Source organism: Opisthocomus hoazin, chromosome 26 (genome assembly GCF_030867145.1).
Source record: "Opisthocomus hoazin isolate bOpiHoa1 chromosome 26, bOpiHoa1.hap1, whole genome shotgun sequence".
NCBI classification, from domain to species: Eukaryota; Metazoa; Chordata; class Aves; order Opisthocomiformes; family Opisthocomidae; genus Opisthocomus; species Opisthocomus hoazin.
Genome location: NC_134439.1, coordinates 1,340,593 through 1,354,595, shown reverse-complemented (window position 1 = coordinate 1,354,595; position 14,003 = coordinate 1,340,593). Strand labels below are relative to the sequence as shown.

At 71.1% G+C, this 14,003-nt stretch overlaps 3 protein-coding genes across 3 annotated transcripts; 1 reads left to right on the top strand and 2 right to left on the bottom strand.

Annotated features, from left to right (window-relative positions):
* Positions 1-517: 517 nt before the first annotated feature.
* On the bottom strand, positions 518-3,171 carry LOC142364300 (retinol dehydrogenase 8-like). Its single transcript, XM_075443623.1, has 6 exons — positions 3,075-3,171; positions 2,840-3,001; positions 2,133-2,312; positions 1,966-2,059; positions 1,696-1,879; positions 518-884 (listed from the first exon to the last, which is right to left on the bottom strand). Exons 1-6 carry the CDS (start codon positions 3,169-3,171, stop codon positions 645-647), a joined length of 957 nt encoding a protein of 318 aa, XP_075299738.1. The 3' UTR covers positions 518-644.
* Positions 3,172-3,647: 476 nt separating this feature from the next.
* On the bottom strand, positions 3,648-7,330 carry GRB7 (growth factor receptor bound protein 7). The gene is made up of 14 exons (XM_075443516.1): positions 7,185-7,330; positions 6,919-7,063; positions 6,667-6,823; positions 6,347-6,468; positions 6,173-6,250; positions 5,888-6,025; positions 5,706-5,816; positions 5,482-5,580; positions 5,205-5,285; positions 5,022-5,138; positions 4,883-4,943; positions 4,683-4,770; positions 4,230-4,323; positions 3,648-4,158 (listed from the first exon to the last, which is right to left on the bottom strand). The coding sequence occupies exons 1-14, from the start codon at positions 7,328-7,330 to the stop codon at positions 4,012-4,014; spliced, it is 1,584 nt and encodes a 527-aa protein (XP_075299631.1). The 3' UTR covers positions 3,648-4,011.
* A 3,944-nt stretch (positions 7,331-11,274) lies between these two features.
* On the top strand, positions 11,275-13,761 carry MIEN1 (migration and invasion enhancer 1). The gene is made up of 4 exons (XM_075443398.1): positions 11,275-11,418; positions 11,890-11,987; positions 12,407-12,483; positions 12,886-13,761. The coding sequence occupies exons 1-4, from the start codon at positions 11,315-11,317 to the stop codon at positions 12,967-12,969; spliced, it is 363 nt and encodes a 120-aa protein (XP_075299513.1). The 5' UTR covers positions 11,275-11,314; the 3' UTR covers positions 12,970-13,761.
* Positions 13,762-14,003: the final 242 nt, after the last annotated feature.

The following is a 14,003-nucleotide window of genomic DNA, read 5'->3' as shown; positions in this document are numbered from 1 at the left end:
GGGCAGCGCGGGGTGCTGGGGTCCCCCTGACACCCCTGCACCCACCCAGCACCCTGCATCCTGCACCCAGCACCCCACCCCCACCCTGCACCAGTCCCTGCAACCCCTTGGCACCCTCCGAACGCACCCGACACCCTTTGCACCCCGCTCCCGTCCCTGCACCCCCTGCGCCCAGTGCTGCAGCTGAGCCGCCGGCGCGTTGCCCTGCAGCCCCCCCAGTACCGTGGGGCTGGGTGCCAGTGTGGGGGGGTGACAGGGTCCATCATGTGGGAGCCCCCCCACTCCCCACCCCACAGCAGTGGCTGGGGGGAAGGAGACTGTGGCCATCGCTGGCAGCCGGGGGGGCTGGGACCCCCAGGGAGCGGGAGGCGGGGGGGGGGGGCGCAGCTGCCAGCCCTTCCCAGCCCCGTCACGGCCGCTGCACTCTCGGAGGAAGCCGCTCTGCTTTTTCACCCGGCGCCGGTTAAAAAATACCACTCCCGATTTTAATACAGCGGCGGCGGGCGCTATTTCGGGCCGGGAGCAGGAAGCGAAACCCCGCCGCGGGTCCCGGGCCCCTCGCCCCCCGAGCTGCCCCCCGGGGTGAGCCGGGTGCCCGGGCGGCTGCGCCGATGCAGTGCCCTGAGACGCCGGGGGTGCGGGGGCTATTTGAAGCCGAGGAGCCGGGCCCCCTCCTTCACCTTCTGGGCCTTCCAGCGGAGCAGGCGGATGGCGCGGAGGCTGAGCCGCAGCACCGCGCCGTACTTGAACACCAGCTTGTAGAAGGCGTCGGTCACCAGGGCGCCGCTGGGGTCGGCGTGCTTCAGCGCGGCCATCGGCGTGTACGCCGCGTTGGTCTGGTGCCGGAAGGGCGGCCGCGCCGCCTCGATCACCCGCAGCGTGTGCTGCGCGTGGGGACGTCACTGTCCCGCCTTGTCCCTGTGCCCTCCTCATCCCCATCCCACCCCGACTCCCATGCCCATCCCATCTGCTCTCCATCCCAACCTCATCCCATCCCAACTCCATTCCCACCCCATCCCATCCCCATTCCCATCCCATCCCCATCCCACCCCCATTCCCATCCCCTTTCCCATCCCCATCCAACCCCCTTTCCATCCTATCCCCATCCCATCCCAATCCCCAACCCCATTCCCACCCCATCCCATCCTATCCCCACTCCCATCCCCATTCCCATTCCATCCCCTTCCCATTCCCATCCTATCCCCATTCCCAACCCCTTCCCATCCTATCCTCATCCCCGAACCCTCCCATCCTAGCCCTATCTCCATCCCACCCACCCCATCCCATGCCCATTCCCACTCCATCTCCTTTCCATCCCCATCCCATCCCCATCCCCTTCCCATCCTATCCCTATCCCTATCTCCATCCCACCCCACCCCATCCCCATCCCCACTCCATCCCATCTCCATCTCTATCCTATCCTATCCTATCCTATCCTATCCTATCCTATCCTATCCTATCCTATCCCATTCCCATCCCCATTCCCAGCCGGGCTCAGCCCCTCAGGATGGAGCTCGGGGGGAAGGAGCAGTCTGGGCGGGACCCCTGCCCTGCTGCCAGCTGGGGGTCGCTGCTCCTCGTTAGGGCTAATTGAGGCTTCTCTAAACAGCCCAGCCCAGCCCCACCCAGCCCAGGGCTGCTGGGCAGGAGGAGAGGGCAGCCCCCAGCCCGGCAGGGCACCAGCCCGCCCGTCACCTCCGCGATGTCCTCGGGGGTCTGGCCCAGGCTGGCGAAGACGTCCCGGGAGTTCCTCAGGTAGAGGTTGGTGAAGATGTTGGCTGTTTCGGGGTCGGTCCGTGAGTAGTCAGCGCGTTCAGCTTCCTCATACACCTTCTCCTCAAACTCTGTTGTCACCGGCCCTGGCTCCACCAGGCTGATCCTGCCCGGTGACGGGGCGCTGGGGACCCTGGCACCCTCAAACCCCCCGCCCCGGGGGCCGTACCGGCTGCCAGCCCCCACACTCACGCCACGTTGAAGCGCAGCGCCTGCACCACCAAGCTCTCACAGAAACCCTCCACTGCGAACTTGGAGGCTGCGTAGACGTCGTTGAAGACGATGCCTGGACGGGTGGGGGGTCCCGGTCAGGGCTGGGGGGGGTTCGGTCCCACCGGGGCACCCTGTCCCCCCCTTACCCTGCAAGCCCATGATGCTGCTGATGACCACGATGTGACCCCCGCGGCGCCGCTTCATGTCGGGCAGCACCTCCTTGACGAGGCGGACGAGGCCGAAGAAGTTGGTGTCCATGAGGGTCTGCATGGCCGCCAGGCTCTGGCACTCCAGGGGACCCGCCATGCCCACCCCGGCGTTGCTGACTGTGGGCATGGGGCATCGGTGGGGCGTCCCCCGCGCAAGGGGCTCCCGCGCCCGGTGCTCCCAGGGTCCCCAGCACGGGATGTCCTGGGTGTGGAGCATCCCTGGCAGATGGGGGGTCTCCAGCACCGAGGGTCCCCAGCACACAAAGGGTCCCTGGTGCAGGACGTCCTTGGCATGAAGGGTTCCTGGTGCATGGAGTGACCCTGACACAGAGGGTCCCCAGCGCACAGAGGGTCCCTGGTGCAGGACCTCCTTGACATGGAGGGTCCCTGGTGCATGGGGTCAGGGGGTCCCTGGTGCACAGAGGGTCCCCAGTCACAGAGGGTCCCTGGTGCAGGATGTCACTTGCATGGAGGGTCCCTGGCGCACGGAGTGTCCCTGGCACAGAGGGCCCCCAGCGTGGGACGTGCTTGGCATGGGCAGTCCCCAGGGCAGGGGGTGCCCGGGGTGTGGGGTGTCCCCGGCACAGGGCTCGCTGGCACCGGACACCGCGGGGTCGTGGTGGGCAGGGGGTCCCGGGGCTCACCCAGGACGTCGACGTGGCGCCCGGGGATGCTGTCGAGGCAGGCACGGATGGAGCCCTCGTCGCAGACGTCCAGCTGCTTGATCTCCAGCGTCCGGCCCAGCGCCGGTCCCGCCGCCGCCGCCAGCGCCCCGCTCCTGCCCACGTTCCTCATGGTAGCGATGACTGGGGGCAGAGGCGGCTCAGCTCCCCCGCGGGGTTCCCCCCCCCGGGAATAGGGGACCCCCACCCCGCTCACCTCGGAAGCGGCGCTGCTTGTCCCGCGCCAGCCGGACGGCCAGCGCCAGCCCGATGCCGGAGGAGCAGCCGGTGATCAGCACCGTCTTGGGAGCCATGGCGCGACCGCGGCCCCGCTCCCTGGCCCCCTGCCTTTAATAGCAGCTGGCTTGGCCCCCCCCAAATCCGGGCCCCCTAATCCCCCCCACTAATCCCCCTCCCCAGGGATTTGCTGGCGGCCGCGTGGCTGAGTCGCACGTGGTGCCCGGGGTGCACAGAGGAGCCTTTGTGCAGGACTCGGGGCACTGCGGGGACACGGGGACGCTGCCAGCCGTGGGGGGCTGTGGGGATGGCCCCCCCCCCCCCCCCCGGCACCCCAGCTTTTCCTTTAGAGGCGTGAGCTCTGAAAAAATAACCTTTATTCTCACTGGTATAAAACACGTCACAGTTCAACTGGCCTTGTGGGGACGTGGGGGATGCGGCGGTGGGTGCCCCCCTCACCCCCACCCCGGGACCCCGCTCCTGGGGCTGGGGACCCCCTGAGCCCACCTGGCGCAGGGGTGAGGAGTGCCAGGCGCCCGCGGGGACGCTCAGGGCTGGTGCTGCGGGGTGGGGAGAAAGTGCTTGAGTGTGGGGGGTCCCCAGCCGTGCCGGCACCCCGGGACCCCGCAGGCAGAGGGCTGGCGGTGGGGGAGCCGTCCTTGTCCCCGCGTGTGCTGTGGCGAGTCCTGACGCCCCATGCCAGGCTGTGCCAAGCCATTCCAGCGGTGCCAGGTCGTGCCAACCCATGCCACAGCGGCAGTGCCGTGCCAGGCAGTGCCGGCAGGCCAGGCTGTGCCAAACCATGCCGCAGCAGCAGTGCCAGGCTGTGCTGAGCCATGCCGGTGGTGCCAGGCTGTGCCACAGCAGCAGTGCGGGGCTGTGCCGAGCGGTGCCGCGGTGGCAGTGCCGTGCCGGGCTCAGAGGGCCACGCAGGTGCAGTAGTGCCGCAGCTTGCAGGGCAGGATGCCGCGGTTGATCTGGTGAAACTCCACGAGCTGGATCAGGTCGGCGAAGCGGGTCTGCCCGTCGTCCATGGTGAAGTAGAGCCGGCCCTCCTCCTCGCTCTGCCGGGGATCGGGGGTCAGGCCCCGGGCCCCCCGGCCCCCCCAGGACCCCCCAGCCCCCCGGCACTCACCGGCAGGATGAGATAGTGTTTGACTCGCTGCAGGTGGCACAGGGACAGGACGAAGCCCTTGGGGTTGCGCTGGCTCTCCCGCACCAGGAAGACGCTGCGAGCCCCGAGGGGGGGGGTCACTGCTGGCCTCAGGCCCCCTCTGTCACCCCTGGGGTCCTGGGGTCCTGTACCATCCTGAGGGCCCCTCTGCCACCCCTGTGTCACCTCTGGGGTCCCGGAGCCCTGGGGTCCTGTACCCCCCAAGGGCCCCCCCAAACCCAAGGCTCCCACCCCCCTGGGGGCTGCAGGTCCCCTGCAAACCCTGGGGGGTCCCAAGCCCCCCGGACCCCCCTGCCTCCCCTCTTCTCCTGCACCACCCCATGACCCACAGGGCCCTATAGCCCCCAGGGTGATGTACCCCCCCCAGGGGCCCCATGAGCCCCGGGGACCCTGACTGCCCCTGGGGTCCCGTACCCATCCACCAAGCCCTGCCGGCCGATGAGCTGCTGGGTGTCCTCCCGGGAGATGCGCCCATGGAACCAGGGCTGGGTGCGGTGGATGGCTGCGGGGAGACGGGCATCAGGTGCGGGGGGGAACCCCCACCCAGGGCAGGGACCCCCCCTCGGCACAAGCCGGCTGTGCCGGACGGGACCCCGCGGGCAGGCGCTGCTCACCGGCGCTGAGCGGGGAGCTCTGGCAGGCTGCCGGCAGGCTGTACCGGTGCGTCGTCTTCTTCTGGCCGTGCGAAGCAAGGAGCGGGCATTAGGGTGGGCTCGGGGGGGGGGTGCCCTGCTCCCCCGCACCCCCACTCACCCTCCAGGCCTGTGCCTCCTCCAGGGCCACCGTCAGCACCTCGCTGGGGTTCTCGATCACCCGGCCCGTGCACCCCGAGAAGTCCATGGCCACCAGCGCGTTGTCCGAGACGCTTCGCTGTGGGGGAGCGGGGGGTGACCGGGGGGTCCCCGCGGGGCGGGGGGGCCGGGGGATGGCACTCACCAGGGGTGTGGGACCAATCCAGGGGGGCTGGCTCAGCCGCGCCTGTGCTTGCTGGTAGTTACGGTAGAGCTGCATGCCGTACTGGGGAGGCGAAGAGCCCCGTGAGCTGGGGGGTCCCGTGGGGCCTCCGTCCCACAGCGGGGTCACGGAGCACCCGCCTGGTGTGGGGACGGGGACCTCCAGATCCACCCCGCTTGGGGACAGAGACACCCGTCCTGCATCTTCTCCCGCAGAGGGATGGGGGCATCCCCCCAGCATCCCCCAGCACCCGGCTCACCTTGAAGAGGCGGAAAGCCGCCATCCAGCAGCTGCGGCTCTGCTCGTCCTCGCTGCAGAGCAGCTTCAGGCCCTTCGCGCCGCTCCGCACCTTGTAGGGCTGCGGGGAGAGACCCGAGCCGTCACGGGGCAGCCCCGGCCGGCTCCTGGGGGGCAGAGACCCCTTGGCAGGGGAAGGCACAGGGAAGGGATGGGACCCCCTCAGCCGGGTGGGGACATCCCCACCTTGATGCAGAAGCCGAACTCGGTGGGCATCCCGTAGTGCTTCTTGCCCTGCGTCACGTAGTAGATGTTGGACTCGGTGAGGTCGGCGAAGTACTGGAGGTGCCGGGGGTCCTGGGGCGGGCGGGCGAGGTCAGGGCCGGCCCCACTGCACCCCCTGGCCATGCCCCCCACCACCCCCTCACCTTGGAGGTGCCCTTGGTGGAGTAGTAGAGCCCCGAGCGGCGCAGGGAGAAGTAGAAACGCTTCCAGACCTTGCGCCCGGCCTCCCGCAGCTGCAGGAAGCCCTGGACCTCGGGGCAGCTCCCGGAGTTAAGGAAGTTCTGGGGGCAGACGAGGGCTGAGGGGCACGGCGGGGTCCCCACTGCACGGCGGGGTCCTCACGGCACAGGGTGATCCCCACGGCATGGTGGGAATCCCCATGGCACAGGGTGATCCCCACGGCACAGGGGGCCACGGTGTCCCCATACCTGGATGAGCTCGGAGTGTGCCATGCTCTTGTTCGCCTCCAGGCAGCTGGACACCATCACCTCAGGGAAGAGGGACTGCTGGGGGGACAAGGAGGCTCAGGGGAGACCCATGGGGGCTCAGGGTCCCCGTGGGGCATCCAGGTCCCCGCGGGCTCCGCGCCGGTGGCCACGTACCGTGTTGCTCTTGAAGAGCTCGTACTTGGCGAAGTTCTTGCGGAAGACGAAGCGGCTGTCGGCGCCGGGGGGCCAGGAGCTCTGCACCTCCACCACCGACTCGTGGTCCTCCAGGCACCGCTCTGCGGGGGGACGGGGCTCAGCGGGGTGGCTGGGGGCGGCTCGGTGCCACGCTGTGCTGTGCCACGCCATGCTGTGCCACGCCATGCTGTGCCATGCCATGCAATGCCGTGCCACGCCGTGCTGTGCTATGCCAAGCTGTATCGTGCCATGCTGTGCTGTGCCATGCAATGTTGTGCCACGCCGTGCCGGCAGCTCACCCAGTGCCAGGTGCTGGTGCAGCTCGACCAGGGCCCAGCTGTGGTCCTGCAGCGCCCGCGTCCTCCGCACCAGCGTCTCGCAGAGCTGCCGCGCCGTCGTCCCCGCCGACGCCTCCAGCGAGCGGCACGCGCCGTCCTCGCCAAACACCTTCACCACCTGCCGGCACGCGCGTCAGGGACCCCCGGCGGAGGGGACCCCGCGCCCACGGGGGCCAAAACCCCCTGTCGCCACCCCCCTGCCCCCCGACTCACGTGGGAGGCTCCTTCGCGGGGGGGTCCCTGCCCCACGGGGGGGCTGCTGAGGATGGGCGAGTTGGAGGGGCTGCAGAGCTCGGGGAAGGGGTTGGGGATGCTCGGCAGTGACGAGGCGCGGGGCTCCTGCTCCGGCAGCGGCCGGCTGCGGGCAGAGAGGGGCTGAGCAACCCCGGGCACCCCCACACCGGTCTTGTGCCCCCCCCCCACTCCGCTGGACCCCCCCACCTGCGTGGGAGAGCCCTGGGGTGCAGACCCCCACCCACCTGCTGCCGTGGATGAAGAGGGGCTGGGAGCGCCTGACCTCGGGTGGCCCCTCGCCCCCGTCCCGCTCGCTGGGGACCCCCTCCTGCTCCACGCCACCCTGCCCGGGGGGGTCCCGGAGGCTGCTCTGCTGAGCCCCCCCCTCCATGGCATTATCTGGGGGGAGAGAGCGGGTCCTGCACTGCGCGCAGCTCCGGGGCCTCAGCGCTGGGGCCACGCGTGGGCAGCCCCCGCGGGACGCCGCGACGGGCTCCACGTGGGCCGCACGCCGCAGCCGCCGGTGCCCCAGCACTGCCCGCCCTTGGCACCTGCCCGGTGTTTTGCCGGCACCCAGACAAGCGGTGACTCAGCACGCGGCGAGGTGACTCAGCACCGCTCGCCCCGAGCGGCTGCCGTGGATCCGGGTGGTCCCATCCCTCCAGCCCCATCCCAAGGGGCACAGCCCTCTATGAGACACCCGAGAATCCCCCAGTCATCCCGCATCCCACACAGGGATGTGCCCCCCATGTCACCACCATGAGCCCGGTGGCACCAGGAGCCACCGGCTGAGCTGGGCTGGGCTGAACTGGGCTGGGGCGAGCTGGGCTGAGCCGGGCTGAGCCCTGGGCTGAGCTTTGCCGGGCTGAGCCGTGCCAGGGTGAACCGCGCCGGGCTGAGCCACATTAGGCTGAGCCACCCTGGACTGAGCCACGCTGGGCTGAGCTTTGCCAGGCTGAGCCGTGCCGGGCTGAGCAGTGGTGGGCGAGCGCGGTGCCGGCGGCAGCAGGAAGCGGAGCATGGCGGCGGCCCAGCCCAGACACCTCCACGAGTCCGGCCAAACCAGTTCTGGCGGCCGCTCCCAGCTCCACCTCACCGCGCTGGCATCCGGGCCGGGGCGGCCACGCCGGCAGGCCGGGGGCGAGGGAGCCGGCGCCTGCGCCCGCCGTGGGAACTGCCCTGGGCTGGCCTGGCAGCACGGCCCCCCGCACCGCCGCGTCACCCCTCGCCCACGTCCAGCCGCCGGTGCCCGGTGCCAGCGCCCACGCGGTGCCGCGGTGCTGGGGCGGCGCGGGGACACCGGCCAGGGCTCCAGTTTCGGCCCCAGAATGGTTTGCAGTGGGGCTGCGGGATGTGGACGGCCATGGGCCAGCCCTGGCACGGCACGGCACAGCTCGGCGTGGCACAGCTCGGCGTGGCACGGCACAGCTCGGCATGGCACGGCTCGGCTCGGCACAGCCAGCCCCGTCGGCGGTCGCCTGGGCTGGTCAGGGGCTGGTGCAGCCCGGAGATGGCGGCGCGGGGCCGTCCGGCACGTGGCACACGTAACGCACGCGCGGGGCCCACAGCCACGCGGGCGGCACTCGGTGGCCACGGGCACGCCAGCTCCCGCCGCTCCCGGGATGCCACGCGGGGCCGGGTTAGTCATCCACCCGCCGCCCGTCCCCTCCCCTGTCTCCGGCCAGCTCGGGGTCCAAGTCCATGGCCGGTGAGGACCGATGTCATCACGCAGCTGCCACCACCGTCCCCATCCCATCCCGGTCCCTGCCACGTCCCCGTCCCTGTGCCAGCCATCCCACCGGCACGGACCCCCTGCTCCATCCCCGCACCCCCGCCCCAGCTGTGCTGGAGGGGCCAGGGTCTGCCTGCCTGGCCGGGCCCCGGGGCTCACCCAGGGACATGGCGACAGCCAGGGGTCACACGGGGTGATGCTGCCCATGGTGGGACATGGTGCAGGGCCACCCCCAGCCACACAGGGGACACTGGAGGGGCTGACAGGGCATGTGACGGATGGGGACCCCGCAGGGCCTGGGGACAGTGACACGGCCCTGCCACCAACCCACCAGCCCATCACCGTGGCCTCAGGTCACCCCAGCACCAGCCCTGGGGCTCGGACAGGGTGGTGATGGTGGGGGTGTCCCCACAATCTGGGACAAACAGGGGGACCAGGGCCTTGGGGCTGTGGGGCAAGGGGACCAGGGCCACCGCGGTTATGGGGCTGGGGGACCAAGGCCACCGGGTTTAGGGGACAGGGTCCCAGTGCCACCAGTGTTAAGGGACAGGGTCCCAGGGCCCCCGAGTTTAAGGGATGAGGTCCCAGGGCCAGCAGGACTCTAAGGCAGGGGGGATGGGGGATGGGGGGGCTGGGGCCAGCAGGGCTATAGGACAGGGTCCCAGGGCCACCAGTGCTAGGGGACAGGCTCCCAGGGTAACCAGAGATAGGCAATGGGGTCCAAGGGCCACCAGGGCTAGGGAAGGGTGTCCCAGGGCCACCAGGGCTGAGAGATAGGGTCACCAGGACCACCAGGGATAGGTGACAGGGTACCAGGGCCACCAGGGATAGGGGAGGGGGTCACCAGGGCCACCAGGATTAGGTGACAGGGTCCCAAGGTCACTAGGGCTAGGGAAGGGGGTCCCAGGGCCACCAGGGATAGGGAAGGGGGTCCCAGCGCCACCAGGATTAAGTGACGGGGTCACCAGGGCCACCAGGGCTAGGGGAGGTGTGAGGGGGGGTCCAAGGGCCACCGGCGGTGGGCTGGGGTCCTGGTGCGTGCTGAGGCCCTGCCGGGACAGCGGCGGAGGAGGAGGAGGAGGAGGAAGAGGAGGAAGAGCCGGGAGGAAGGCGGGAGGGAAGGGGCTCAGGTGCGGCAGGGGGAGCGCGGGGTCGTCTCGGCGGGACGGGGTCGATGTCCCGGGACAGCCGGCAGCCCCACGGCGCGGGGGTCCCCATCCCGTCCCCCCCCCCCCCCCTCCCCCGGCCCCGCACCTACCCGCAGGCTCCCGCCGCGTCCCGCCAGCTCCCGCCGGACCGGGGATTCCTGTTCGCCCCGGCTTTATCTACCTGCGCCAGCCCCCGCCCCCGCCTGACATCACCGCGCCCCGGGCCGGCCCCCGGCCCCCCACCCCACCCCGGGCTGCCCCCCAGCCCCCGACCCCCGCCCAGGGGTCCCCAGCCCGGCCCCGCGCCAGCCCCGGGGGGGGAACCGAGCCCCCCGCACCCGCATCCCGCGCCCCCACCGTGGTGATGGGGAGTTTCCCACAATGCACCGGGGTGACCCCAGGAGGGACCGGGCCGGGGGGGCAGCGCCGGGGTGGGGGGCGTTGGAGGGGGGACCCCGGGGCTGTCGTGGGGGTGCGGCCCAGCCCGGCCTCCCCCCGGGCGTCCCCGGCTGTGGGTCGGGGCTCCCCTGGGACCCCACACGGGGGGGACTGGAAGGGCCCCGTGGGGTAGGAGGGGTCCCACGGGGTCAGCGCAGGGACTGGGGCAGGTGGGGACCCAGTGGGGTGGGGGTCCCGTGGGGTGGGTCCCATGCTGGCGGCGGGGTCCCCTGGGGTTTGGAGGGGTGTGGGGACCCCGGGGCGGGGGCTATGGGGAGGGGGGGACCTGTGGGGGTTCCATTCGGGAAGCTGTGGGGGTCCCGTGGGGACAGAGGGTGGGGTCCCTTGTGGCTGTCCCCGTGGGTGCTACGGGAGTGGTCTCTGCGGGGTCTGTGGGTGCCCTCCTGGGACTGTGGGGGACCCCACGGGGAAATGAGTGTCCCCCCGGGTGCTGCGGGAGTCTCTATAAGGCGGTGGGAGCCCCGTGGGGCCGGTGGGTGGCCCCGTGGGGTCTGTGGGTGGCCCCATCGGGGGTGTCGGTATCCCCACTGGGGGTGTGGGTGGCCCCACTGGGGGTGTGCGTGTCTCCGTGGGATGCTTGGAGTCCCACGGGACCACTGACTCCCCAGAGGGGTCCCCAAAGGGGGTCCGGGGCGTCCCCGTGGGGGATGCTGAGGGTCTCATGGGCTCCACGGCGGTCCCATGGCTCCGTGGGTGATCTCTTGGGGTCTGTGTGTGGCCCAAGGTCCTATAGGGCTCCCACGGGGGGGGTTGGGGGATCAGTGGGGGTCCCAGGAGGGGCTGGACGGGTCCTATGGGTCTGCGGGGACACCCATGGGATCACAGAACCCCGGTGGGGGTGGCTGCTGGTCCCACGGGGGTCGGTGTGGGTCCCCGAGGGCTCCGTGGGGACCCGGCTGGCGTGCGCTCCTCCCGCCAGCAGGTGGCGCCGCGGAGCCCGCCCGGAGCAGACGAGAGGCGCGGTGCCGCGCGGCCGGAAGCGCTGCGTCACGTGGCGATACCCGGAAGCGGCGGGAGCGTGGCGGGGTTGGCGGCGATGAGCGGCGGGGCCGAGGCGGCGGCGGCGGCGGCTGGGGCTGAGCCCGAGCCCGAGCCCGAGCCCGAGCCCGAGCCGCGGGTCCGCATCGTGGTGGAGTATTGGTGAGCGCCGCGCCGGGCCCGGGCTCCTTCCCCGGGTGCCGCTCCGCCGCCTGCGAGGGTTCGCGGCGGTGCCGGGGGCGAAGAACCGGGAGGGGGGGTGGGAGGGCCCAGGGGCCTTCAGAGGTGTGAGGGGCCCGGGGGGGGTGGTGGGGTGCCGGGGAAGGGGGTACTGGGGTGTCGGGGGCAGCTACTGGGGGAACTGGGACGGAGCATGCGGGCACTGGGGCAGGCTTTCAGGCCCGTGGGGGTTCGGGGGGTGATGGGGGTGCTGGGCAGGGTGGGGGCGCGGGGGTTTGAAGGGGTTTAGGGGTGGGAATTTGGGGCTGCTGTGGTGGATGTTGGGGTACAGGCAGCAGCAGGGCCTGGGAGTAGCTTGAGGGGGGCTTGGCCGGGGGTGTCAGGGCGGGGGGGTGCTGCTGGGGGCTCCCCGCGGTGCGGACCCCGCTCTCACCCGCTCTTCCCCGCACCCAGCGAGCCCTGTGGCTTCGAGCCCACGTACCAGGAGCTGGCGAGCGCTGTGAAGGAGGAGTACCCAGACATCGAGATCGAGCCGAGGCTGGGGGGCACAGGTGAGGGCCCATGACAGCCCTGCTGTGGCCGGCGCCGAGCGGGGGTCACGGCTGTGCTGCAGTGGGCTGAGCTGGTGTGAGGCTTGCGGTGAGGCTGGGGGGGTTTGTGACCCGGTTGTTTGAGTGCTGTGTTTCGCAGGGGCTGCCCCTCGCTGGGGTCTCGTTGGGTGCAGGGACCCGGAGGCCTGCCTGGAGCAGGGCAGGAGACCCCTGCGCTCTCCAGGGTGCACTGTGCGCTCTGCCAGGCCGGTTCGGCTGCCACAAGTACAGCTGGGCGGGTCTGGGGGTGCCACCGCCGCGTTTCTGCCTCCTGGAAGGACGCTTGTGCCGCGGCTCGGCGAGGCAGGCTGGGCATCGGGGTTGGCGGCACTGCGCGGGGCGGGAGCGCGGCTGACGGCTCGGCCTCGTGTGCTTTTAAGGTGCTTTCGAGATTGAGATCAACGGGCAGCTGGTCTTCTCCAAGCTGGAGAACGGAGGCTTTCCCTACGAGAAGGACGTAAGTACCCGTCCCTGCAGTGTTGTTGGGTCCGCCGGGCTGGCGGCCACGGGGCGGTTTTGTTTTCGCAGCGAGCTCCCCTGTGACCGGTTTTCACCTCGACATCTCCGTTTCCTCACCCACCAGCTCTGCCCGAGCTCCGGCAGCGCCTCACAGTCCCGTCGAGCGCTGTTCCCCTCCCTGCACCCTGCCGGGACCTGCTCCGGGTCCTGCTGCGCTACGGCGCGAGCCCGAGCCGCTGCTCGTGTGGGGAGAGGGGGGGGCGGCTCCCGGAGCTCCTGCCTCGGCGCGGCTGCCTGACCTCCACGGCTGCATCCAGGCGCTCCCCACGGCTGCGTCCCCCCCCCCGAGCGCGCAGCGAGGCCGGCCCGGAGCACGACCCCCTCCCCTCTGTCTCCCCAGCTGATTGAAGCGATCCGCAGAGCGAGGAATGGGGAACCGCTGGAGAAAATCACCAACAGCCGCCCCCCCTGCGCCATCCTGTAGCCCCGCGCCCAGCTGGGATCTCCCAGTGCCCTCGGCATCCCCCCGCCTCGCTCCTCGCCGCCTTCGTTAGCTTCCAGCGCGCCGGGGACGGCGGGGGAGACTGGGGACGGCGGGGGAACGCGCGAGCGTAAGGACCCTCCTGGGGAACGCCACCGCGGCGCTGGGGGTGAGAACTGGGATGGGCAGAGCCGTGGTACTGGTGTCACTGGGCGGCTGCGCTGGGGCAGTGGCACCGTTCTGGCCCATCCCTTGTCCCCGCTGCGGGGCGTAGCCGTGGCGTTTGGCAGCACCCTGCGCGCCCTCGCCTCCCCCTTCGCCCGGCAGTGCCAGGGGCTCTCCCCTCCCTCGGGGATGGGGTGGGGGGTGGTTCGGGCTCCCCTGCCGCGCTCTGCCCAGCCCTGGGGGAGCTGGGCCGGGTGTGGAGGGGGCTTTGCAGCTCCGGACCCCCTCGCAGGTTACTGCAGAGGGAAAAACCACTCGCTGTAAACTTCAGCGTGACTCGTTAATGATTAAAGCCTGGGCTGTCACTGTTTAAACCGGTGCGGGGGCAGCGGGGCCCGGCTGCCCTGGCCGGGCATGGGAACCCCGGCTCGGCTCTGTCCCCACGGCCAGGAGGTTTGGTGAACGGCCGCGAGCTGCCCCCCCTCCCCGTTCCCGGGCTCTCGCTCTCCGCCCGGAATGACTCTGCCCTTGGCCCCAGGGCGGCCGAGCCGGCGGAGGGACCCCCTATTTATTCTGTACCGTGTATAAACCCACCGGCCCGGCGCTGAATAAAGGACGGAGGAGATCGTGGCCCCTCTCGCGTCCCTTGAGTACAGGGCTGGGACGTGGGCACCAAGGGGCGGAAGCGGGCTTAGATCAGGTCCCGTCTCCTGCCCTGCCCTGGGCCCAGCAGAATCAGGGCTGTTCCCCTCCGGGTCAGTGGGTCCTGCCCCTCGCCGTCCCCTCGGCCAGGAGGGCAGGGACGCGACGGTCCCCGGGAGACGGAGCCGAGACGGCAGCGACAGAGAAAGGGGAACCACACAGACAAGGGG

Bases quoted from the DNA above. Each gene is read 5' to 3' on its own strand.
- LOC142364300 (XM_075443623.1), bottom strand. From the start codon at position 3,171: ATGGCTCCCAAGACGGTGCTGATCACCGGCTGCTCCTCCGGCATCGGG. The intron at 2,060-2,132 runs GTAAGGGGGGGA...CCACCCGTCCAG, and splicing joins CAGCATCATGGGCTTGCAGG to GCATCGTCTTCAACGACGTC. The intron at 885-1,695 runs GTGACGGGCGGG...CCCCACGCGCAG, and splicing joins CCCCCGAGGACATCGCGGAG to CACACGCTGCGGGTGATCGA.
- GRB7 (XM_075443516.1), bottom strand. From the start codon at position 7,330: ATGGAGGGGGGGGCTCAGCAGAGCAGCCTCCGGGACCCCCCCGGGCAG. The intron at 6,469-6,666 runs GTGAGCTGCCGG...GTCCCCCCGCAG, and splicing joins GCACCAGCACCTGGCACTGG to AGCGGTGCCTGGAGGACCAC. The intron at 4,944-5,021 runs GTGAGTGGGGGT...TCGCACGGCCAG, and splicing joins AGGAGGCACAGGCCTGGAGG to AAGAAGACGACGCACCGGTA.
- MIEN1 (XM_075443398.1), top strand. From the start codon at position 11,315: ATGAGCGGCGGGGCCGAGGCGGCGGCGGCGGCGGCTGGGGCTGAGCCC. The intron at 11,988-12,406 runs GTGAGGGCCCAT...TGTGCTTTTAAG, and splicing joins GCCGAGGCTGGGGGGCACAG to GTGCTTTCGAGATTGAGATC. The intron at 12,484-12,885 runs GTAAGTACCCGT...CTGTCTCCCCAG, and splicing joins GCTTTCCCTACGAGAAGGAC to CTGATTGAAGCGATCCGCAG.